The sequence below is a fragment of the Scyliorhinus canicula genome, chromosome 10, assembly GCF_902713615.1.
Source record: "Scyliorhinus canicula chromosome 10, sScyCan1.1, whole genome shotgun sequence".
NCBI lineage: Eukaryota > Metazoa > Chordata > Chondrichthyes > Carcharhiniformes > Scyliorhinidae > Scyliorhinus > Scyliorhinus canicula.
The window spans coordinates 167,182,055-167,207,367 of record NC_052155.1 but is presented as its reverse complement, the minus strand read 5'-3'; the positions used below and the strand labels follow the sequence as shown (position 1 = coordinate 167,207,367).

Genomic DNA, 25,313 nt, shown 5'->3' with positions numbered 1-25,313 from the left:
TGATGAACAATCAATGTGTAGGCTTTCATGGGAGCACAGGAAAACAGTCTTAAATTACACATCAAGATACAATAATTACAGAAGGAGCTGATCTGCTAAACCACGTCCATCTACGGTTATAGCATCCAAACTTTGAGTGATTGCACCAAGAGGAAAGTGGTAAGATTCAAGAGTAAAAGTCAATGAAGCATACTTAAGATAGCCATTTTTATTAACTACTGTCAAAGTTCATTCCACTGATAATAGGGAAAAGGAAAAATACTTTACAAGCATACCTAAATAAAATTCAGAGCTGGGGGGGGGGGGGGGGGGGGGGGGGGTCAGAAAAGTGAGATCTCATGGGATTAAGGAGAAGGTGGCAGGTTGAGTCCAAACCTGGCTCAGTGAGAGGAAACAAAGGGTAAACAAAGGGTTGATGAATGTTTTGTGAATGGAAAATGGTTTCCAATGGTGTTCCACAGAGCTCAGTTTTGGGGCCCTTGCTGTTTGTTGTGCATATTTATTACTTAGACTCAAACGTGGGAGGCATGATTGGAAATTTGCTATTTACACAAAAAATGGCATGTAGTTGACAGTGGAGAGGATAGCTGCCGACTCCAGAATTATATCAATGATTTGGTGGAGCAGTGAAGTAGCAAATGGAATTCAGTCTGGTAAAATGTGAGGCAATGCGCAATGTGGAGGTCAATCAAAGCAAGGGAATACACAATAAACGGGAAGATATTGAGAGGGGTGGAGGAACTGAGACACTTTGGAGTGAACATCCATAGGTCCTTGAAGGTGGCAGGACTGGTGGAATAGGTGGCCAAGAAAGCATATGGAATGTTTTCTTTTATTGGGTGAGGTATTGAATACAAAAGAAGGGATGTAATGATGGAACTTCAAAAGTTCTGGTTCGGCCACAGTTGGAATTATTCCAACAGTTGGAATTATTCGCGCAGTTCTGGTCACCACATTCTAGGAAGGACATAATTGCTCTGGAGAGAGTGCAGAGATTTACAAGAATGATGCCAGGGCTTAAAAATTACAGTTATGAGAGATTGGATAAGCTTTGGATGTTTTCCTTAAAGAGAGGAGGCTGCGCAGTGGTTAGCACTGAGACTACGGCGCTGAGGACCCGGGTTCGAATGCCGGCCCTGGGTCACTATTCTGTGGAGTTTGCATATTCTCCCCTTGTCTGCATGGGTTTCACCCCTACAACCCAAAGATGTGCTGGTTAGGTGGATTGGCCATACTAAATTGCCCCTCAATTGGAAAAGAAAATAATTGGGTACTCTAAATTTTTATTTTATATTTTTAAATAGGAGGCTAAAAGATGATGTAATTAAGATGTACAAAATTACGGGGAGCCGAGACAGGGTAGCGAGGAGAAACTTGTTTCTCCTCGCTGAGGGGTCAATTGCCATGGGGCATAGATTTACAGGTAATTTGTAGAAAGATTAAAGAGGACATGAGGAAAAGCATTTCCACCCAGAGGGTGGTGGGCATCTGAACATCACAACCTAAATTAGTGATGGAGGCGCCGCGCACAGTTCATTTAAAAAAGGTACCTAGATCTATAACTGAGGAGCTTTGACATACAATGCAACAGAATAAGTGATGGAAAGTGGGATTTAAAAAGTGGCTAGTTACTTTTTTCTTCTTTTTGGGCTCGCATGGACTCAATGGGCTGAACGGCCTCTTTCTGTAGCATAATTTTTCGATGATTCTATGGGTGTGGGAGATCAAGTGGATTTAATACAGATCGCAAAAATAATCATGGAGAAAATAATGGGACTGAAGATGGACAAATCATCAAGGCCTGATAACTTCAACAAGAGTATCAAAAAAGGTGAGGGACATTTGGATGAATTGATTTTCCAAAGCTCCCTGGACTCAGAAGCTGTATTGTGAGACTAGAAAATAACAAATCATCATTCCAGTACTTAAAAAGAAAGGGGAAAAAGGGTAACTACAGATTTGCCAGTGTAACATAATTTGCGTGGAAATTACTGGACTGAGCATCTAGACGCATATGAGCTGATCAATGAATCAGCATAGATTTCCAGTGAGTGGGAAGTAAACTTGTGATATGAACTGGTATGGCAGAGAGAAGTGTTAAAGGGTTTGTTTTCTGACTGGTGAAAATGTGATAGGTGGTAATCGGCAGCTATCTGTACAGAGGCCCCAGGTTTTAATTATATCTATTAATAACTTTGATAAAGAAAGTGAGAGTTGCTCATCCAAGTTTGTAGGTGACACCAGGTTAATTTTGTGTAGGGGGCAGCACAGTGGCGCAGTGGTTAGCACTGCTGCCTCACGGCGCCGAGGGTCCCAGGTTCGATCCTGGTTCTGGGTCACTGTCCGTGTGGAGTTTGCGCATTCTCCCCCTGTTTGCATGGGTTTCGCCCCCACAACCGAAAGATGTGCAGGATAGGTGGATTGACCACGCAAAATTGCCCCTTAATTGAAACAAAAATGAATTGGGTACTCTAAATTTATTTTTTTTAAACTTTTTGTGTAGATAGGAAGAAAACTACAAACAGGCATACTGACTAAGTGAGTGTACAAAACAATAGCACACGGAAGCAAGTGTGTGGATGTTAAGTCACCCACTTTGGATCGAAGAAAGAGAAATTGAAATATTTTCTCAAGAGTGAGAGAGTACGAGCTGTGGAGAAGTAAATAGATTAACGTGTACATGTACACACCAGTCACACACATGCACAAGAGAAACTCAAACAATCTAATGGAATGTTAGTTTTTAATGCAAATACCAAAGTGAGGAAATTAGACCTCTACTGTACAAAGTACCTTAAACAGAGAGTTTAGGCCAGTTGGGGAATTTTGCACATAACGGGTAGTGAAGAACTGAATTATTTTCCCAAAAGGGTGTGCACGCCGGGTCAATTGAAATTTTCAGGACCGATTTGGATAAAACTTGTGTTAGGCAGTGGCATGATGGGACGTGCAGTAAAAGCAGGTAAGTGGAATTAATCTAAATGAATGACACAGTTGGTGAGGCGGGCTGAATGGTCCACTTCTGTCCTACTAAAGTGGTAATCAAAGTAATTTAAATGGGACTTCGGATATGACAACAAACATACATCGATAAAAGAGACAAAGAATAACAATTAAAACACAATGAGAGCATCTGTTAAAAATCATCTTCTTGCACCATAATCATCATTTCAAGTGCAACAAATGTACTAATAGTGGCTTGTTTCACATACATGCAAGGTGCATGATCAACCTACATTTTCTAAAAGCTCAGGTTAACGATGTCACTAATGTACAATTATCAGCAGAGATATTAATTACAACTATTCATTTCAAATCTTGATGCCATTTACTACCAACAGATGAGATTGAAGGGAATAAAGAAGAGAAAAATCACAAGACCACAGTTTAAATATCACTGAAATGGTATTAATTATTCTGGACTGAACTTTAACAATCTGACAAGTGCAGAATAAAACACAAATAGATAACGTCAGAAACACTCAGCAATTTAGGCAGCATTTGTAAAGAAAAAATGGATTTGCTATGTTGGCTACAGATTTCCAGCATTTTGTGTGAACATTATAACTGTGTTCAACTCCATTCTCTCTCAACCCAATAATTCTGGCATTTCATAAAGCTCACCCAAGGCATTTTGCCTGATAACTAAAATAAATCACGAAAATCCGCAGTTTGTAATATAACCTCTTTTTGCCACATATCGGCCAGTTTGCGACAGACTATTTGCCTCACCTTGGCCAGAGGATGGGCCGTATAAAAAGAAACTTCCTTGGAGCTGCTGTCCCTTACTCACTGATGCACAAATGGATTGTGAAGCAACAATCAGAAAACAAAGCATTGTAGTAAAGCATATTCACTGCAACATGGCGTAAATTCATTTTTGCTGCAAAGGAATGCCACTGTAAACGGTCAACTTTTAGAGCAGTATGCGCTGAAACTATGCTGATGATACTGGACCCGTGACAAAATTAAACATTATAATTCTAATGTTAATGAAACTCATTTCTTATTCTACAGCCTGAATTTAAAGAGTGTATTTAATTCCCCTATCAAAGGTGAATAACTTGCATGTGATGTATTGAAGTAAAGCAGGATACAGTGAACAGCATTCTTTGTTTGTTCCTCGAGTTTCACAATATCCACCGGGTTATTGGGACAAATAAACAAACAATATTCACTGCCAATAAACTTCGTATCTCCATTAAAACTGAACCAAAGTGATATATTTTCTGCAAAAGCCTCAAGGTAGAACAAAAGCTGCTTCACAATCAGTTAAACTTACCTGCAGAACTGGAATCACAGGACATAAAGCTTCAATAAACTTATTCCAGCTTAAAGTGCTCATGACCAAACGGCTCTGCATTAAGTAAGTGAGGATTTCTTTTGCTGCACTGTTCACCTACAGGACAATAGAGGCACAGGAGTTGTTGAATGTAATTTTTTTTTAAATCCACACATTCTCAGAAAATGAATCAAGAAATCCAGCATAAGGCAAGAACAAAAAAGGAAGTTTTTAAGAAAGCTTTTGAGGGTAAGATATAACTGAAGGGATTGAAAGTCGAATTTCCAGAGCTTAAGACAGGTGGAAGGCTCTGCTGCAAAAATGGCAGGTGGGATATAAAGAAATCAAACACAGAAATGAGGGTACACGCAAGAACATAAAGTCACAGGAGGTGCAGAGATGGAGAGGGGTGAAGTCACAAAGGCACCTGCAGAAGGGGGACAAAGATTTTGAAATCAATGCGCTTGGAGATTGGGAATCAAGGTCAGCAGAAGACGGGTGAAATAAAACAGTTTGACAACGTGAAACAGGATGCGGGTGCAGCGCATTGCAGGAGTTTTGAGTTGCAAAGGATGCAACCCGAAACGGTAACGAGGACAGCACTGGAGTAAATGAGTGCGCCATTGAGGACTTGGCCAATACTTTCTGCAACATTAGAAGCAAGTACAAAATACAGGTAGGAGACGCTATGGAAATGCGTAATCTTTTGTGGTGACGAGAACGTGGAATTTTATATTTGGCTCAGGGACAGAAATTGAGGTTGGGCATTGCCAGGTAACTAGGGAGTAATGGAATAGGAGTGAATGGTGCTGAATGTTTGGTGGAAATAGAACAGCATGGATTTGGTGCTGCTGTTAATGAGCTGAAGCAAGTATTGCTCAACTAGAATTTGATGATCATCAAGTACTTGGAAGACAAAGGTGGCTAGGGTGCAGGTAAAGATGGGTGTTGTCAACATCAATCCATGTGGATCACACACAAATCCCCCCTCATGGGTGCGATTCTCCGCTCCCCAGGCCGGGTGGGAGAATCGCGGGAGGGCCGCTCTGGCACCCCCCGCGATTCTCCCCACCCCCCCCCCCCCCCCCAAAAATGGCGTGTCGCGTTTTGTGACACGCCGCTCGGAGAATCGCGGGTCGCCATTTTTCACGGTGACCCGCGATTCTCCGGCCCAGATGGGCCGAGCGGCCTGCCGTTCCCAACCTGTTCACGCCGGCGGCAACCACACCTGGTCGCTGCCGGCATGAACAGCGCACCAAAGGTGAGTTTGGGGCCTGTGGGGGGTTAAGAGGGGATTGAGCACCACGGCCGTGCGCGGGAGGGGACTGGCCCGCGATCGGTGCCCACCGATCGTCGGGCCGGCGTCTCCAAGAGACGCACTCTTTCCCCTCCGCCGCCCCGCAAGATCAAGCCGCCATGTCCTGCGGGTCAGCGGAGGGGAAGACGGCAACCGCACATACGCAGCTGATGTCATTAGGTGCCGCCGGCCGCGTCATCTCGCCGCACCGGGCCTTGACGCCAGCGACAAGGCCCGGCGGCCGAGATTTACGGAATGCCGCTCCTAGCCCCCCAGGGGTGGGGGGAGAATAGGGTGCGAGAAGCGGCCCCGACGCCGTCGTGAAACACTCCGGGTTTCACGACGGCCGTTGGGCGTTGCGGAAAATTCCGCCCCATGTTCCTGCTCAGTTTTGACCCCAGACACCTTTGAATATTTTTTGCTCTGTTGAAGGTAATATATAAAGGAAAGCTGTTGTAAACTCTGCCTCATGCAAACCAAATCAATAAAAAAAATTAATAAATAAGTAATTGAAAATTGGTGTATGGCCTATTTTGACCCCAATGCCTAGTTAGGTAATATACAGTAATACCGCCAATACATGGACCATGAAATAAATACAGAAAATAATGAAAGAAAAGATAGGTTAATGCTACAAAAATCTTAAAACGATCACCTCTCTTTTCAGATGCTGACACACCCCCTTTTAGCTCTAATCTTCAGTTTTTGCTTTTGCAATAGTTACTCTTCACCTTTTCGGTCATGGTCACAAAATCACCGATAATTAATCCTCTTTCAAAAACAAACTTAGCCGTAATCAATTATGAAATAATCTTCATATCACCCTCCTGATTCCATCAATAATTATCTTTCCTGTTGAAATTGAATATGATTTTTAAAAAAGAAACAGGTTCTCCTCGCCTTCCTGCTCCCTCATTTTAAACTCCTCCTGCCTCCACAATCAAATTACAATCTCATTTTCAGTCCTTGATCAGTATGCTTCCCACCGACCTGGTAACTATGACTGATGATAAATATCAGGCTCAAAATACAATAGACAACCAGGCTGACCACAGAAAGTAAGGAGAATTGATAAAGGAAATAAAAGAGGCAAAGCGAGGGCGAGGGGACGGGGGCGAGGGGAAGAGAGAGAGAGAGAGAGAGAAAGAGAGAGATGGTGTTAGAGAGCTGGAGGACTGTTAATGTTTCTGCATTTGTTCAAAAAAGGCAGGGAATAAACCTGGCAACTATATGGTAGTGAACCTCATGTCAGTGATGAGGAAATAAATGAGACTTAGAACAGCATTGGTTAATAAATGATCAGTCTGGACAGATTACTTAAGGAGAAACTATGTTTGACTAACTTGATTTGAGTTTGTTAACAAGGTAATAGAAGAGTACATGCGCCGAGCACAATTATAAATTAGCACATAGACATTCAAAAGGCATTTGATAAAGCATCACATCATAAACATGCTAACAAAATTGAAGCCTGTGGGATCAAAGGAATTGTGACAGTATGAGATACAAAACAGGCTAATGGACAAAGCAAACATTAGTCTACAGATTGAAGGGAAACAGAGGGGGGGGGTGACGTTCCCTGTTGTATTAGCTGTGCTGCTTTTTGATAGACTTTCTTCTTGGCTTGGCGTTATTTCATAGGATGCGGATGATATAAAACTCAAACATAGGTGGCGAATTTCCACTCCCACTTTCATTGGGTGTGTTCGGTGATGGAGCGCAAGATCTCGTGAGATACCCAAATTGATTTTGCGGCAACGTAAAAGCATGACAAGACTGTCTTCTCCACCCCCTCCTGTCAGTGACATAACAAGATTCATCATTTCCATACATGGACATCTCAATTTCAAGCCTCCACACGCCTGAATCCACTCCCACCGCCCACCCACCCGGCCCAATAACTCCAATATGTCGGCATAAGGGAAGACCGGAATGAGGGAAGACCAGCATGAATCTCCCAAGCCATGCTGGTGAACAGACTCCCAGGAGCACAGGTAGGTGCATCACTCTGGTGGGAGGAGTTTATGCCTAGGGGGTACAGCGGGGGGGGGGAGGGAGAGAGAGAGAGCGGGGATGGTGGGTGCCATCATAGAATTTACAGTGCAGAAGGAGGCCATTTGGCCCATCGAGTCTGCACTGGCTCTTGGAAAGAGCACCCCACCCAAGGTCAACACTTCCACCCCATCCCCGTAACCAAGGGCAATTTTGAACACTAAGGGCAATTTATCATGGCTAATCCACCTAACCTGCACATTTTTGGACTGTGGGAGGAAACCGGAGCACCCGGAGGAAACCCAAGCACACACGGGGAGGATGTGCAGACTCCGCACAGACAGTGACCCAAGCCAGAATCGAACCTGGGACCCTGGAGCTGTGAAGCGATTGTGCTATCCACAATGCTACCGTGCTGCCCTGTAATTATTGCCTCTGTAATTATTGGAAACCAGGAAGCGGTGACATTAATGCCCCGCACTGGAGACTGCTTTTGTGCACCGGGACAGCCTTTAACGATTGCACCCCAATCTTTTCTTCACTAAACTAGTCCGCCTCGACAGTGTGATGTCATGGGGTCCGCTACTTGCCTTATTTTTCCTATGTGCTGGACAATACAGCAGTAAAAGCTGCCATTGCGGTTGGCAGCTGCAATGCTACTTTTCACGTATGCTATCGGCCTTTGCCGATATTCATGAAAATCCGCCTGTAGTAAACAGTAGCGAGGATAGCAAAAAGCTTCAGAAAGACAAACAGGGACTAGTAAAATATGCTGACCAATAGCAGAAGACTTTGGGCGGGATTCTCCCAAAGGGAGACTAAGTGCCGATGCCGGAGTGAAAACCGGAGTTTTTCACTCCGGCGTCGGAGGCCGCTCCTCCCATCCTATTCTCCGATCCCCGGGGGTCTAGGAGCGGCGCCGCGTCATTTACGCACGCCATGCCTTGGCGCCGCATGAAAGCGGCACCGTGTAAAAGCGGCGCTGCGTAAATGACGTCACCCGCGCATGCACGGTTGCTGTCCTCCCCGCGGGCGCCCCGCAAGACATGGAGGACTGATCTTGCGGGGCGGCGGAGTAAAAGAATGCGTCCTTTATTGACCCCGGCTCGCCGATCGGTGGGCACCGACCGCGGGCCAGACCCCTTCTGAGCACCCCCCCCGGTGCTCGATCCTCCCTCTTCCCCCCCCCCCCCCCCCCCCCACAGGCCGCCCACGCAGCATTCGCGCGCTGTTCACGCCGGCAGCGACCAAGTGTGGTTGGCGCCGGTGTGAACCCGTCGTATTGGGCAGGCCAGTCGGCCCATACGGGCCGGAGAATCGCCGCTCGCCCGTTACAAACGGCGAGTGACGATTCTCCGAGTGGGGGGGGGGGATGGGAGAAACGCGTGCGGGTGCCGGGGCGGCGTGGTGGGACTCGCCAGGCCCCCCCGCGCTTCTCCCACCCGGCGTGGGGGGCGGAGAATTGCGCCCTTTGACCTTAGAAAGGGGATGTGTTTTGATACGAAAAAAAAGGAGAGACAATATCAGTTAAATAATAACATTTTATAGATGGTATAGAAATGCCTGGGTGTGCCCAAATATTTCCAGGTAGCAGGCCAAGCTGAAAAGGCAGTCTCAAGTGCGGGGCATTAATGTCACCGCTTCTTGGTTTCCAATAATTACAGAGAACTAAATTAACTAAAGACACCATGGTGACAAAGGCTCACCTGCACATGGATTTTTGAGGGTGCAACAATCACAGGAATAAAATGGAGACTTGGGATATCTTCTCTGGATCTCTCACCCTTACCTGGGGATCCTGCTTAGGGAACTGAGGAAGTTGATCTTCCCCAAGGATGGAAGGGAGGGGACAATCTGGCCAAACACACCGGCAGGTGTGGCTGGAAGAAACCAAGGAAATTAGCAGAACTGCAGTCCTTTCAAACTGGAAATAGTGCACCATGATGACCAGTCTGTTTTACAGATTTTGATCCACAGATCAGTCAAAAGCTACGGGGGAAGTGGAGGAAGGTCACAATCAGATCGGCCATGATCTCATTGAAAGGTTCAAAGAGCCAAATAGTTCTTCTATTTCTTAAATTTTTATCAAGGATCTCTGCGGCATGGTTAAGTGGAATAACACTTTAATGTGCAAAAGTCCACACTCTGACTTTATTAGTCAGTATTAGAAACATAGAAAATAGGAGTAGTTATATCCTTGAAGAATTCCAGTGGATTGGTCAAGCATAATTTCCCTTTAGTAAATCCATATCGACTCTGACCGATTCTACCACCGTTTTCCAACTGCACTGCTATTAAATCTTTTATAATGGACTCTAGAATTTTCCCCACAACTGACGTCTGGCTGCCTGATCTATAACTCCCAGTTTTCTCTTTACCTTTGTTTTAACCTAGTGGGGCTTCATTAGCTACCCTCCAATCTGTAGGAATTGTTCCAGAGTCCATTGAATCACGGTTGACCACCAGTACATCATTTGGTTGGTCAGCCATTTCTATGCTCCCAATTATAAATTCCCCTGTTTCTGACTGGAAGGCACCTACATTTATCTTCACCAATCTTTTTCTCTTCACACACCTATAGAAACTTTTACAGTCAGGTTACTATCATAAGCTTACTCTCGTACTCTATTTTCCCCTTCTTAATCCCTTGGTCCTCCTTTGCTCAATTCTAAACTGATCCCAATCCTCTGGTCTGTTATTGTTCCTGGCCAATTTGCATGCCTCTTCCTTGGATCTAATACTATCGCTAATTTCCCTTGTAAGCCAGGGTTTGGCAACCTTTCTCGTTTTATTTTTGCGGCAGAAAGGAATGAACAATTGTTGCAGTTCACCCATGCGCTCATTGTCTATCCACCGTCAACCCTTGAATTAACATTCTCCAATCCATCATAGCCAACTCTCACCTCTTATCATCGTAGTTTCCTCTATTAAGATTCAGAACTCTTGTCTCAGAATCAACTGCGGCACTTTCCACCTTGATGAAAAATTCTATTATATTATGGTTACTCATCCCCAAGGGGTCTCGAACTAGATTGCCAATTATTACACAATACCAAGTCTAGGGTGGCCCGTTCTCGAGTTGGTCCCTCATCATATTGGTCCACAAAACTATCCTGTAAACACTGCAGGAAATCCTCCTCCATGGTACTGTGACTAATTTGATTTGCCCAATCTATATGCAGGTTTAGTCACCTATAATTACTGATGTTCCTTTATTGCATGCATTTCTCACTTCCTGTTTAATGCCATTCACAACAGCACCACTACAGTTTGGAGGTCTATCTACAAACCCCACTAACATTTTGTGCCCCTATCCGTTTCTCAGCTCTACCCATACAGATTCCACATCGTCAGAGCTAATATTTTTCCTCACTATTGCGTTAATTTCCTCTTTAAACAGCAATGCAACTCCACCGCCTGTTCCATTGTGTCCGTCCTTCCAAAATACTGATTACCACTGGATGTTCAATTCCCAGCCCTGGTCACCCTGCAGCCATGTCTCTGCAATCCTGATATATCATAACGGTTACATCTATTTGCATGATAAATTCAGCTACTTTATTGCAAATGCTCCGTGTGTTAAGGTGCAAAGCCTCAAGGCTCATCTTTTTAACATTAGTTGTCCCGTTCCCACCATTTTTCACCATTTGATTTTGGCCCTTGATTTCTCCACCTTTCACTCTTCTTATTCCCCTTTGTATTTTATTTTTATCCTTGATTCCCCCTCTTCTAACTCCTTGCATATGTTCCCATTCCCCTGTCATTTTAGTTTAAACCCTTCCCTGCCATTGTTCTCTGCTGTCCACACAAACCATAACTAACATTCATAACTCTCGGCTTTCTCTCCTTACAGAAGAGAGTGCACAACTTCAGGGAGGCACAGGCACCCAGGCTGGCATTGTCCAGCCAGGTCCAGTGAGAAAGAGATTTTATTTCAGGAGGCAAAAGATGCCAGCAATAATCTGCTGTGAATGGGCGGCACGGTGGTGAAGTGTTTAGCACTGCTGCCTCACGGCGCTGAGGACCTGGGTTCAATATCGGCCCCGGGTCACTGTCCGTGTGGAATTTGCTCATTCTCTCTGTGTCTGCGTGGATCTCGCCCCCACAATCTAAAGATGAACAGGATGGCTGCGCTAAATTGCCCCTTAATTGGAAAAAATGTTTAAAACAGCTTTTTTAAAATCCTGAGCCTCCCGAGGCACAGTGCTCACACATGTCCAGAGCAGCAATTTGCCTTTACATCTAGTGATGATTCTCATCTCATTCAGCCTTGATTTTTGCTCTGCCCTAGGGCTGAGAAGGCAGTGGGTCTTGGCATTGCTCCCGTTGTCGGCTTCAGTGTTGTTGCTCTTCTTCAGTGGCGCAAGATACAACCTTGTAAGCCGCGCCATGCCATGGTGAAAGCCAGCAGCAGGGAAGTCTAGCTAAAGGTGAGAGAAATCTAAAACAGGTGAAGTGACTTCCAGGCAGTTGGCAATCCTCTGTCAAGCACTGAAAGTACTCTGAGGAGTGCTGTTAACAGCCTCTCGCCTGACCATGGCTGAACCTCTTCAGTTTCACAGATCAGAGATTTCCAGTCTGTCAGTTTTGCTGAAAAGGTATTCCCAGCTGTGCACTTACCAGCTCAGGAAATGGGTCCGTGCCCATTAAATCTAGAATCCCAGGTTAAAACAGACTTACTTGTCTATTAGTATATTATAAGTATATTAGTATAAAAAAATCAGCCAACAGTTGTGCAGAGAGGGAGGTGTTCCTTGTTTGTCATGAAACATGGAATAGGGCAGGAAATACAATGGGTGCGATTTCCCCCCCAAAATTTCTCAGTTAATTTTCTGGTGGGTTTATCAGGGAGTTTCCCACTGGCTCTGTAGGCAAGTTCTCCAATGACACTTAGTCACTTTTTTGGGCCCTGGAGAGTTTATCACCGGTTTAGCCCACACTTAGAATTTCTTTTAGCACTGGGGAGCTGAATGCTGAGATCGTGCCGCCATTTTGAAAAGTTGCCCCAATCTCTAAGTGAGCTCTCATATCTCTCACCCATGCGCAATGTTACCCCCAAACACACATGGACACGACCCCACACCCCCCAAGTGTGGACATCCTGTTATGGGGTCCCTGGGGTTTCCCCTCTTCAGGCCGCCCAAGCTCCCTTAGAGCACACCCTCTCTTCTAGGAACCCCACCCATCACTCCCCCCAACCTCCTGGAGGTCCTACTTACCTGTCCTGCACTCCCCCATCCTTCAAACCCCCCCCCCCACCCTTGTTTCATGGGCATGGCCCCCCTCGCCATGACCCTTGGCAGTGCAGCCTGGGCCCGCCATCCTGGTACCCAGGCAGTGCCCCTCCCAGCTTGGCAGTGCCATCCAGGCACCTTGGCAGTGCCAAGGTATCAGCTGGGCAGTGCCAAGGTGCCCGCATTCCAGGGGGGTGGGCAGGAAAAAAAGAGTCAAGGGAGCCACCCTGCACTTACCCGTCTCCGTTAGCCTGGGAGATTCCCTCCCCCCACCCCGGGTGCAGTTCCGCCTGGCCCACGTTTGTGTGATCAGCACTGATCGGTGCCCGGCTGCAGCCTCCCTGGGGAAGCCGGAGAATCGAGGGAGGCCTGTTGATCCCAGGTAAGTACGTCGTAAGTGGGTTTACGACCTACATACGCGAGCGTCATTCGGTCTGGCCCATTTGGGGCGGAGTTCCGACTCCGAAGTCTTGCGGAAGTTTGGTGAATCTCGCAAGGCACGGAGGCTGTCGGGAGGCCTCTCCCAAGATTCTCTGGCCGCGTTATGCTCTCGCTTGAGCGCAATGCGGCCAGAGAATCATGCCCAACATCTTTTTTTAGTGGATTTAGCTCCTTGCACGCACCCAAATCCATGCCTTTGAGAAATGTTCCCATAGAGTACAAAAGCAAGGGAGTTGTATATGCTACAACTTTATAAATCAATGGTCAGCTAAAGTATTGTGTCTAATTCTGGGCACCACATTTTACGAAGGCTATCAAGGCCTTAGAGAGGGTGCAGTATAGATTTAGCAGAACAGCACCACGGATAGGGGCATCAGTTACAAGGACAGACTAAACAAACTGTGTGGTTTATCTTAGAAATTTTACCTGGAATGCTGAGGTTCTGTTATGAGGAAAGGCTGGATCTATACCAATTGGAGTTTAGAAGAATAAGAGGTGGTCTTATTAAAACAGATACTTGGAGGGGGCGGAGAAGGTGTTTTGCCTCATATGGGAATCAGGCACTGGGGTCACAGTTTCAGAATAATTGGGCCTCCTGTTTATGACTGAGATGACAAGCAATTTCTTCTCTCAAAGGATTGTAATCTTTGTAATTCTTTAACCTAGAGAGCAGTAGAGACATGATCATCAAATATATTCAAGGTCGAGTTAGATAGACTTTTGATCTACAAAGGGAGTTAAGAGTTATCAAAAGTAGACAGGAAGGTGGAGCTGAGGGCATGATCTAAATCAGCCATGATTTTTTCAAATGGTGAGGCAGGCTTGAAATGCTGCATCACCTATTCCTGCTCCAATTTTTAATACATGTCTTATGCTCTTTCAGCAGTGAATATTCAGGGAGTTTTAATAGATGCGCTCAAAGTTTTGAAGGATGTTTACAGGACGAATACAGAGAAACTTTGTAATGGCCAAAGAATTGATAATCAGAGGACACAGATTAAGTTAACTGGCAAAGGACCAGAGGAAAGAGGAAAATATTTAGGATATGGAATGCATTGCCTGAAAAGGGTGTTGGAAGTAGATTCAAAATAGAAACTGAATAAATACTTGAAGTGGAAACATTTTCACGGCTGTGGAGAAAGGGATTAAATGGATAGCTCTTTCAGATGTGATGAGCCGAATGTCCTCCTACTATGCTGTTTAGTTCAATCATTCCTCTTTTGTCATATCTTATTCACCCTCGAAATCAAAAAGCAATGCTTTTACTTTGTACATAATCATTTAACGATCAAAATAACTACCTGTTTGGTTGAGTCCTGTAGGCCAAATGTGCATATTTCATAGAAAACCCGAGAATGGAGAAGGAAATGAACACCTTGAGAAACCGATGATACTGGCTTGGTAACGTTGTGGATTCCTAAGCAATCCTTCATAAGAAAAGGAAAATAAAAATTATCCGTGTTTCAATGCCAATTCTACATATTATCTGCTAGCCAATAGTATTTAAACAGTTTACGGAAGGAGAAACATTTTTTATATAGTTACCACAAAATTCTATACCGCTTTTATGATAAAATCATCTTCTAATAGAACAGCAGAGATCAATATTAATAATACGTTAAATATGTTGCAGCTTTAGGCTCATCTCGGCTCAATGGTAGCTCTCTAAACTGAATTAGAAGATTTTGAGTTCATGTTCCCACACTGACACTTTAATACAATATTGTGGAATGCGATACTGCTAAAATACTGGCTTTTGGATGAGGCATAAGAAGAAGCCCGTCTGCTAGCACAGGTGGATGCAAAATAAGTCATGTTGCACTATTTCAGGAAATGCTGGGAAGTTCTTATGGTTTCTAAACCATTTGCCCCTCCACTGCTTGATTAGAAAATCATTTGTTAATTTATCACATTGCTGCTTGTAGGACTATGATCAAATTAGCTTCATGAAAATGGTCATTACATTCCAATGGTAATTCTTTGGTTGTGTCTGGCAGATTCAAGGTTGAGCTCTTTTATCGATTCAGTTTTTCTAATATGGTTAGAAAAAAACGGTTCTTTGGTCATCACAGCTCTTCGCTTCATTCTTCACAGCGAGCCCAATGACACATAAAGTCAGAACTAAATCTCAAGTCTCTTTCATAGCACAGACCAGCAGACTTTGTTATTAGACTTTTTGTTTGTTATTGCTCAAGACTCCTGCCAGCAGCCTTCACCATCCTTTCTCATCAATCCTCATCTCTCTTGCTGTGTGACAGGCAGTGTACTTGTGATATTTACTCTGTCCTGCCTGGATCCGCACCACGCCTCCTGCATTCCCCCAGTCTCTGTATCCACCTCAATTGATCTGGCCTCCTCATTAGCCAATATACAACAATATTTAAGAACATTACATTGGATTTTACAGCAGAGAAAAGAAACCATTCAGCCCAAAATGTCTTTAACGATGTTTATGCTTCCATGTGAGAATCATCCCACCTTTACTTGATCTCACCCAATTAATATTTCCTTCCATCCCTTTCCCCCTTACTTACTTACCTAGCTTCCCCTTTAGTGCATATGTACACAAGTAAAGTCTACAGGTCGTTAACAGATGAAAGTTGTTTTTTGCTCACCTTCACAAGGTTTAAACAACAACGATAAGATTCAACTTTAATAGCTGGCAAAGGATGAGACAAAAATTTCAGGAACACTTTCTGACTTTTTCCTTGAAGTATTGGGCTAGCCTGCGCAGATTTTGAACTGTGGGAATACAAACAGCAACAATAACGTTTCCCAAACATGGCACATTACCTTTATGGTCAGAATAAAACATGACAGCTGCCAATATTTCAAAACAAACATTTTTCAGTATTACTCAAAATTATTTCAATACGATAGAGAGGCTTTCAGTAAAATATTTCCTAAATATTGTTCCTGGAAAATACATCTGGTCATAATTTGCTGTGGCAGAGCATCTAACAGTGCTAGTTCGACTTACTTTTTACATTTAGTTTTACATTTTTTTGAATGGCAAGTTTCTGAAAGTGTGAGGTGATAAGGTCACAGGAGGGAAACCAGGCATCTGGAACTTGAGTAAACAGAGCAAACAGCTCTGTATCTCTTTACTCAATCAGAATGATAGATTGTGAAATTCATAAAGACTGAGAAGGAGGTATAAAATGGAGTGGGTGAATTCAGTGCTAAATCAGGCACAGGCAAATAAATAAAGAGGGAAATAATGTCTGGATGGAGAGAGAAATCAAATGAAACACAGGAAAAATAAAACCATTTTAAATTATATATTTTTTAAATATCTAGCAGCTAAAATCTGAAGGAATGATACCCCACAGTGCCATAGGTCATTTGGCATTCGCAAACACTCATGCAACTAAAGTGTACCTAGACTTAAATAGATTTTAAAAACTGAACTTGTGAAGTGAGTTTATTTTCACAGTCTTCTAATGCATTTCACTGGTGAGGCAAACAGCAAAATACCCTTTATTGTGTGATTAACGGCGGAGAAGTAAAAATTGGACCCCAAATTATGGATATCTGAGGTAACTGCGTATCTGCCTGTTGGCTGAAGTTTCTGTGTTGTTTACACATAAATGACAGCAAGTGCCATTAACCTCACTGTGATACTGACAGCATATTAGGGTCCCATATCCTTTCATGCCTACTTTAATTCAACACAGAAACTACTATTTAAAAAAAGTTACACAAAATAATTATACAAAGTTCAAAAGATATTTTTCCAGGTAGCATTTCCATCTTAATCCCCAGCATCATTGGGTACGCAAAGAATGTTCTTCGAGCCTTTAGCTTAACCAAGGTATTTGAATTTAGTACAGAATATAAGAAGTAGGGTGCTCTTTCCAAGGGCCAGTGCAGACTTGACGGGCCAAATGGCCTCGTTCTGCACTGTAAATTCTACGAATATCAGGATAACTGAAACATTACTGTTGAAGTCTCATCAGCAAAGTAAACTTGCCAGGTAGCTACTGGAGGGGTGGGAGTGGAAGTGCAAATAGGGAAGGCCAGGTGGAAGCTGGGTTGCTCTGCTGTAGCTTTGCTTGGTCACATCAAGAAGCATCACCAGGGACCTACCTATCCTTTCATTGTAAGAAGTCTTACAACACCAGGTTAAAGTCCAACAGGTTCATTCGGAATCACTAGCTTTCGGAGCTGATGAAGGAGCGGCGCTCCAAAAACTCGTGATTCCAAATGAACCTGTTAGACTTTAACCTGGTGTTGTAAGACCTCTAACTATGCCCACCCCAGTCCAACACCGGCATCTCCACATCATGGCTATCTTTTCACTGGCAGAATAGTATTACGAGCTTAAAGACAATAAATAAGCAAAAATCAGGGCAAGGAACAAGGATCTGTTGTGATAATTTGTAGCTAAATCTTTCCCTTGAGACAAAGGTGCTGAGCCAGTTTCTCAGCAATTTGCTAGGCCATTTCAAAGGACAGATAAGGGTTAATCACAGTTCAGATACGTTTTTCTTTTTTTTTTTAAAATGGCATTCCAGTAATACCATGGCCACTATTACTGATAGTAGTGTTTTATCCCAATTTTTGTACTTAATTAATTGAATTTAAGTCCTTCTGCCGAGGGATGTGATTTGAACTCGTGCCTCTGGATCTAGATTACTCAGGCCTCTAGATTACTAATCCAGTAAATAATCAGAGTGCTGCCACATCCCTTATTTTTGCCAAAAAATCATTAAAAATAATTGAGAAAATGTATAATTCATTCACTTTGAAGAATGGATCTAGAAGAGAATTTTGTTTTTTAGAAAGACATTGCAAACTGCTTTGATGCCTACAATGGAATAATGAAGTTACCTAAAGGTCTACACGTCTAAGGACTAACATTCACGATCGACACCAAGTGTAGACAAAAGAATCTGATTGGTTAAACTATCCCAAGAAGATGGCTTTAACATATTATGATGAATCAAAAGAGGCATTGCTTAGGTTCTATTGATGAGAAATAGTTTTTTGGCGTAATCCCGCATCTAAATTAGAAGCTGTGATTGCAATGAGAAATCCCCACTCTTTACATTTCTGAGCAGATTTCAATATATTTTCGGATCAGTGTTAGCTGCTGATGATAGGGAAGGCTGGTCACAGCCTGGTCTGCAAACTCAACCAGGTCCATAAGATTCCTTTCGCCCTAGAAAGAAAAAAATGAATGAGATACCGTTTAGGTATTCAAAAAATCTTTTACATCAAGTAAACCAGATAGTATATGCGAAAGACAACATTTGAAATCAGGGTTATTACTATTCAACTATTCAAAATGCCAAAAAAAGATTGCCAAACTATTACTTTACATCACAAAAAACTGTTGTTGTGCCTTCGGTAAGTGGCATCACTGCAATGATGGTGGTGCACGAATACTTTACTAACAAAGATGGAATCTCTTTTTGGAAAGCACCATGAATATATATATATATATAACAATCTGTAAATGTTACAACAGTTGCACAACATTATTATTTCAACATGAAATCTAAATGTGTTGAAAACAAACACAGGTTTTTCATGAACCATGTTCAAAATGTACTGTGCTTTCTGTAGAAATAGTTACAACTGACTTCCGGTGTCGACATGTGGCGACATGTGGTCGCATTTAAGGTAGGCCCCTTGTTAGAGTCCTTGGTTTTTGGTTCTTTTCACCCGGTTTCAGGGGATAATTGGTGGACAGATTTGTCCCATTTGAGAGCCTTTGTGTGAGGATGTCAAAAGGCGCAAAAAAGAATATTGGGACGAATGGTGTCAGCGGTAGCCCTTCTGAGGAACTGAACAGGGTGCGGAGTCCCACTGGATTGAAGATGGCGAAAGCAAGCTCGTTGGGTGGGGCCTCACCTATTACAGTGGACAAGCAGAACCTCAGGATTGTGGGGTTGCCTGACATGAGGCCGACGGAATATTTTGAGTCGATGTTTATGAAGTTGATGGGGGGCGGGGGGGGGGAGATCAGGTCTCCCCACCCCATCGAGCTGGATTGGGCTCACCGGGTGAAACCACGGGCAATTGAGCTACAAGCGGTGATAGCATGTTTTCACAGCTCTTGGACGAAGGAGAAGCTTCTGAAGTGGGCCAAGGAGTCTCGGGAGATTTGATGGGAAGGCAGCTGTATTTGAATATACAAGAATGTCATGGTGGAATTGGCAAGGAGACGAGCAACTTTTAACAAGACAAATTCAATGCTTTTCAAGAGTGGTGTGCGGTTTGGTGCCGAGTACCTAGCGAGGCGGAGGACTAGACATAATGCTGAGGATAATTTCTTCCAGATGGTGGAGAAAGCAGAGGCTTATATTAAGGCTCAAGGACTTGGACTGAGCCGAGTGGGTTTGAAAAAGACTTTGCCTGCGGTTGGGACGGACTTGTATTTGCGGTTTAGAGGCTGGGAGGAAGGGATGGGGTGTTAGGTAGATTCAGGATCGTGGGAAGGGAGGGGGAGTTCGGGCTCCTTGGGTGGTTTGGGTTTTGGTTTATTTATTTCATTAGATGTTTATTTGAGTGATGTAGGTACTGGCAGGGGTGGGGTTACCTTGATTGCAGGCTGAAGTTGGCTAGTGAATGGGAGCGAGGTGGCGGGAGGGGCTGCGGCTTGCTGGACCTGTTTAGGCAAGTTTCGACGAGCCTAGAGGTGGGAATGGTGGGGGATGGAGGGGAGAGGTGTTGGTTTGAGGAGGAAATTTCTGGGATAGGGAGAGAGAAGAGAGGCAGTAGAGTGCTGGTGGTGACTGGGGGCTGTTCTTTGTCCCATATGGTGGGTGGGGCTGGCTCCCATCTTGGGTGGGCTCTGGTTTTAGAAATGTGTGGAATGGAGGGAGTACTCCTCACAGTGGAAATGGCTGACTTGAAGGTCTGGGAAGTAACGGACCCCATGTTCGATTGGTTACGTCGAACCCAGTGAGAGTTTTCCCTCTTTTTAAGAGTTTGAGTGCTGATGTGGTGCTTTTGCGGGTGAAGAACAAAGAACAAAGAAAAATACAGCACAGGAACAGGCCCTTCGGCCATCCAAACCTGCGCTGATCCAGATCCTTTATCTAAACCTGTCGCCTTTTTTCCAAGGTCTACTTCCCTCTGTTCCCGCCTATTCATATACCTGTCTAGATGCCTCTTAAATGATGCTATCATGCCCGCCTCTACCACCTCCGCTGGTAAAGCGTTCCAGGCACCCACCACCCTCTGCGTAAAAAACTTTCCACGCACATCTCCCTTAAACTTTCCCCCTCTCACCTTGAAATCGTGACCCCTTGTAACTGACACCCCCACTGGTGTGGATCAGATTGGGCCCATAAGGGTTGGGTGAGACAGGTGTTCCAGTAGGGCTTTGATTGCAGAGCCTGCTGGGTGGTGATACTAATTAATAAAAGAGTTCAATTTCAGATAGGGATGTGGTAATAGACCAAAGTGGTAGGTATGTTACAGTTATGGGGACATTCGATAGCAAGTCAGTGGTTTTAGCGAGAGTGTACACTCCAAGCTGGGACAATGTAGTGCTCATGAAGATGATGCTGGCTGCCATACCAAACGCAATACCGGGCAGCACGGTAGCACAGTGGTCAGCACTGTTGCTTCACAGCTCCAGGGTCCCAGGTTCGACCTCCGGCTTGGGTCACTGTCTGTGCGGAGTCTGCACGTTCTCCTCGTATCTGCTTGGGTTTCCTCTGGGTGCACCAGTTTCCTCCCACACTCCAAAGATGTGCAGGTTAGATGGTCTGGCCATGCTAAATTGCCCTTTGTGTCCAAAAAAAGGTTAGGTGGGGTTACTGGGTTATGGGGATAGGGTGGAGGTTTGGGCTTAAGTGGGGTGCTCTTTCCAAGGGCCGGTATAGGCTCGATGGGCCGAATGGCCTCTTTCTGCACCGTAAATTCTATGAAACATGGGGAGGTCTTTGCTGTCAGGGGTAAGGAAAGTGGAATATTCTGAGATAGTGATATCAGGTCACGCTCCGCACCTGGTGGATGCGGTTTTGGAGATGAGGCCGGCTCAGCAACCTGCATGGAGCGTGGATGTGGCACTGTGGCATCCTTTTTTCTGGGTAGTGGAGAAATTGATTTTGTCTTTTATTTGGGCAGGCAATGGCAACTGCTTTGTAAGGCTTCTGTTGAGGTCTTTGTTGTCAAACACTCTCAACCGCAGTTTGTAAAAGGCTGAATGTTCGCAGCAAGTCCAGTGAAGGATCTGCTAGTCAATCCTGATCTTTAGAGAGAGGAGACTGCTGAAGTACAGGAAGGGCTCAACATAATCTGGAATCTCTCCTTTAATATGCATGGGGGTGGTGGAATATTTGGCTGGCCAGGTATGGGTTGATGGGAGTTTTATTTTGACAAAGTTTCTTGTCTGAAGAATTTAAGAGATCAAGGGTGGCTTGAAAATCTGGTGCAGTGTAGGAAACAGCACTGCAGTTATCCGCAAACTGTAGATCATGATATCGATGGTGGTCAGTTTAGTTTTGGCATTTTCATCTAGACAGTATTTAATACTGACACCAGAGAGCAGTTAATCTTTGCTAAGGCGAATAGCCACCGTGAGGTAGATTGAGAATAGTATGAGGGCTATCACACAGCCTTGCTTGACCCTAGTTCAGAAACTGTCCAGATATGTCAGGGAAAATCCAGACATGCATTCCCCCGAATCAGCTACTTCCTGTGGCTCAGAAAATCAGAGACATTGTGACTTTAGGCCTTCCGGGGAACCTCTGACATGATATTTGTTGCCAGACAATCACAAACAAAATGTTAAGAACAACACCAGAGACTCTTCATTGATTTCACTGACCCGGCTTAAGCATTTGACACAGCAAAGCCCAGTAAATGGATTGTGCTACAACCATTTGGATATACCAGAAATATGCAATTGCTTTACAATGAACTAGAGAGCAACTGCCCTGAGTGGGTGATCTGAAATGGATGCCTCCAAAATCCTGACTATAATAATATGAATAGTATGAAAATGCAAATCTTGTGCCATTGGTATTTTCTTCATGCTCCTTAGTTTGGTGTTCACCTAGCTTAAAAAAAACATGGAGTTTCATGCAGGAAGGATTCTGTTCAAAATCTTTAAAAAAGCAGACTAATAAATACTACGCCACAAATACATTAAAGGCACAATTGCTGCATTTGCCAAATCATTAGGAGTAAAATAGAAAACGGATGCACATCTGCAGCAAGTACAATTTAAACTCAATTGTTCGTTAACCACATACTCTACTTTCTTTAAAATGGTCAGACGCAACGAGTGCCCTTGTGGAATGGCAAATCAGTGTAGCATGTACAACAAACAGAAAATGGAGAGAAGCAAGTGTATCATTCATGGTTCACATGATGGGTATTGTTAGAAGAAAAGTATTAGAAGCTACTCTCCTATATCTCTGAAGCCACACTGAATGGCATTGGCATAAAAAGGCAGCTTCTCTCTTGCATCATTCTCATGGACAGTGGTACCAAAGGACAAAAAAAAAAATCTCCATTTAAAGTAGTATTGAAGTTTCGGATAATTACATTCAAGTAACAGTATTGCAAAAATACTCTTATCTGAGAACTTATAACCTGATGCACTCATTCAAACAGAGCAAGACATGAAAATATTCCACTGTCTTATTCACTGTGTGACAACAAGAACAAGATTTGCTCTTTGAAAAAAACAAAGTCAATTTCAGAAATGTTTTCAGACCTAATAAATAAAACAGTAGTAATTACCTTTGCTTCAACTTCCTTGATAAAAGTGCACGTATAATCCATCGAGTGCGCTATCTCTGTGGCTCTCTTATACATCTTGTAACTCTCCGGGCTAACCTGTTCTAAGTAGACAGTGATGGACTCATGGATGCTGAGATAGCTCAAACGAAATGATATATCCAGGGACAGAAGATACAGAGCATTTCCTATGCTCTCTGGCAGAATCTCACTAGCCTACGAGAGAATTAAAAACCTTAAAATAAGTCACAAATATAATAATTTCCAGCAAGGCATTAGAAAACTGCCGGGATGGATGCCAAGTGCAGTTTATTAACTCAGTGCTTTCTGAAGTGGCTTTTATGCTCAATTTCACAAAATGAAAAGCTGCTTTAGCTACAGGTCTAATTCTGTGAAAGATCAAAACATTTACTTCCAGCAAAAACTATTTGAAGTGAATTTAGTATTTCAGACATCTTAGGCAAATTTTGTTAATTTAGAGAGTAAATCCTTCTACTATGATCCTGAAACAAATGTACACATCTTTCCTCCAGTGACTTGCAAAACCACACCAAGGGTCTGAGTAGCACGGTAGCACAGTGGTTAGCACTGTTGCTTCACAGCTGCAGGGTCCCAGGTTCGATTCTGGCTTGGGTCACTGTTTGTGCGGAGTCTTCCCGTTCACCCCGTGTCTGCGTGGGTTTCCTCCGGGTGCTCTGGTTTCTTCCCACAAGTCGCGAAAGACATTCTGAATTCTCCCTCTGTGTTCCCAAACAGGTGCTGGAATGTGGCGATTAGGGGCTTTTCACAGTAATTTCATTGCACTGTTAATGTTAGCCTACTTGTGACAATAAAGATTATTATTATAGTGAGAAACATTTTCAGTAGCCCACAGCCAGTGTGAAATACAAATGATCCAAGGCCCTTGCTCCTTTGCCTGCTGGAAAATGCATGTGCTGCCAAACATCTCAAAGTAAGAAGTCTTACAACACCAGGTTAAAGTCCAACAGGTTTGTTTCAAACACGAGCTTTCGGAGCACGGCTCCTTCTTCAGGTGAATGGAAAGGCTTGTTCCAGAAATGTTTATATAGACACAGTCAGAGATGCCCCGGAATGCGAGCACCTGCAGGCAATCAAATCATCAAAGATGCAGAGAGAGAGGTAACTCCAGGTTAAAGAGGTGTGAATTGTCCCAAGCCAGTTCAGTCGGTAGGCCTCTGCAAGTCCAGGCTTGTTGGTGGGGGCCGAATGTAATGCGACATGAATCCCAGATCCCGGTTGAGTCCGCATTCATGCGTGCGGAACTTAGCTATAAGTTTTTGCTCAGCAATTTTGCGTTGTCGCGTCTCCTGAAGGCCTCCTTGTAGAATGCTGACCCGGAGATCAGAGGCTGAATGTCCTTGACTGCTGAAGTGTTCCCCAACTGGAAGGGAACAGTCCTGCCTGTTGATAGTCGCACGATGCCCGTTTATTCGTTGTCGCAGTGTCTGCATGGTCTCGCCAATGTACCACGCTTCGGGACATCCTTTCCTGCAGCGTATGAGGTAGACTACATTGGTCGAGTCGCACGAGTATGCGCCGCGTACCTGGTGGGTGGTGTTTCCACGTGTAATGGTGGTGTCCATGTCGATGATCTGGCATGTCTTGCAGAGATTACCCTGGCAGGGTTTTGTGGTGTTGTGGTTGCTGTTCTGAAGGCTGGGTAATCTCATCTCAAAGACAGACTAGGCTAGACTGTGATGTTCCTTAAGAAGGAATAATTTACTGACACCAAATTTTCCATTCATAAATCGAAGTATGGCCGCTAAGAGGTACTATAATGGAGAATTGAGAGAATAGTTTTCAGCCCTCATGGTTCATAATTGAGGAGTCATGGAAAACTCTCCCCTGCACTGTATCTAGGCCCCTCACAATTTTGTACATCAAATCTCCCCTCAGCCTCTCAGTTCCAAGAAGAACAGCAGTCTATCCACTTGGCTGCATTTTTACAGCATTTTTCAAGATCTGGCAATATCCTTGTTAATCTCCTCTATACCCTCTCTAATGCAATTACATCATTTCTGTAATGAGAGGACAAAAATGGCATTCTTGCCAATTCCATATTCGACAGATGCACATAGAACATAGAACAGTACAGCACAGAACAGGCCCTTCGGCCCTCGATGTTGTGCCGAGCAATGATCACCCTACTACATGAAACAAGTTGAATGGTGCGGGCAAGATCAAGTATGAATTTCCACTCGTGTTGGTTCTCTTACTATCTGCCACAGGCCCAAGTCCTTTAGGATTCGGCCAGCGCATTCAGCTACTAAGCTAAACAGTATCGACTCAAAACGGACCTTGTAATACAAAACTGGGAATCCTTGAAATGTTGTGAGTCACC

General features: G+C 44.0%; 1 protein-coding gene across 3 annotated transcripts in view; it reads right to left on the bottom strand.

Moving 5' to 3' along the window:
* The window catches only part of rttn (rotatin), a 229,033-nt gene that overhangs the window by 152,117 nt on the left and 51,603 nt on the right, over positions 1-25,313 (bottom strand). For all 3 annotated transcript variants that reach the window (XM_038810072.1, XM_038810073.1, XM_038810074.1), the window contains exons 12-16: positions 22,955-23,167; positions 18,298-18,410; positions 15,862-15,988; positions 14,548-14,673; positions 4,283-4,399 (exon numbers count right to left, since the gene is read on the bottom strand). In XM_038810072.1, the coding sequence (XP_038666000.1) occupies positions 4,283-4,399; positions 14,548-14,673; positions 15,862-15,988; positions 18,298-18,410; positions 22,955-23,167 (696 nt within the window). The remainder of the gene's footprint in view (positions 1-4,282; positions 4,400-14,547; positions 14,674-15,861; positions 15,989-18,297; positions 18,411-22,954; positions 23,168-25,313) is intronic.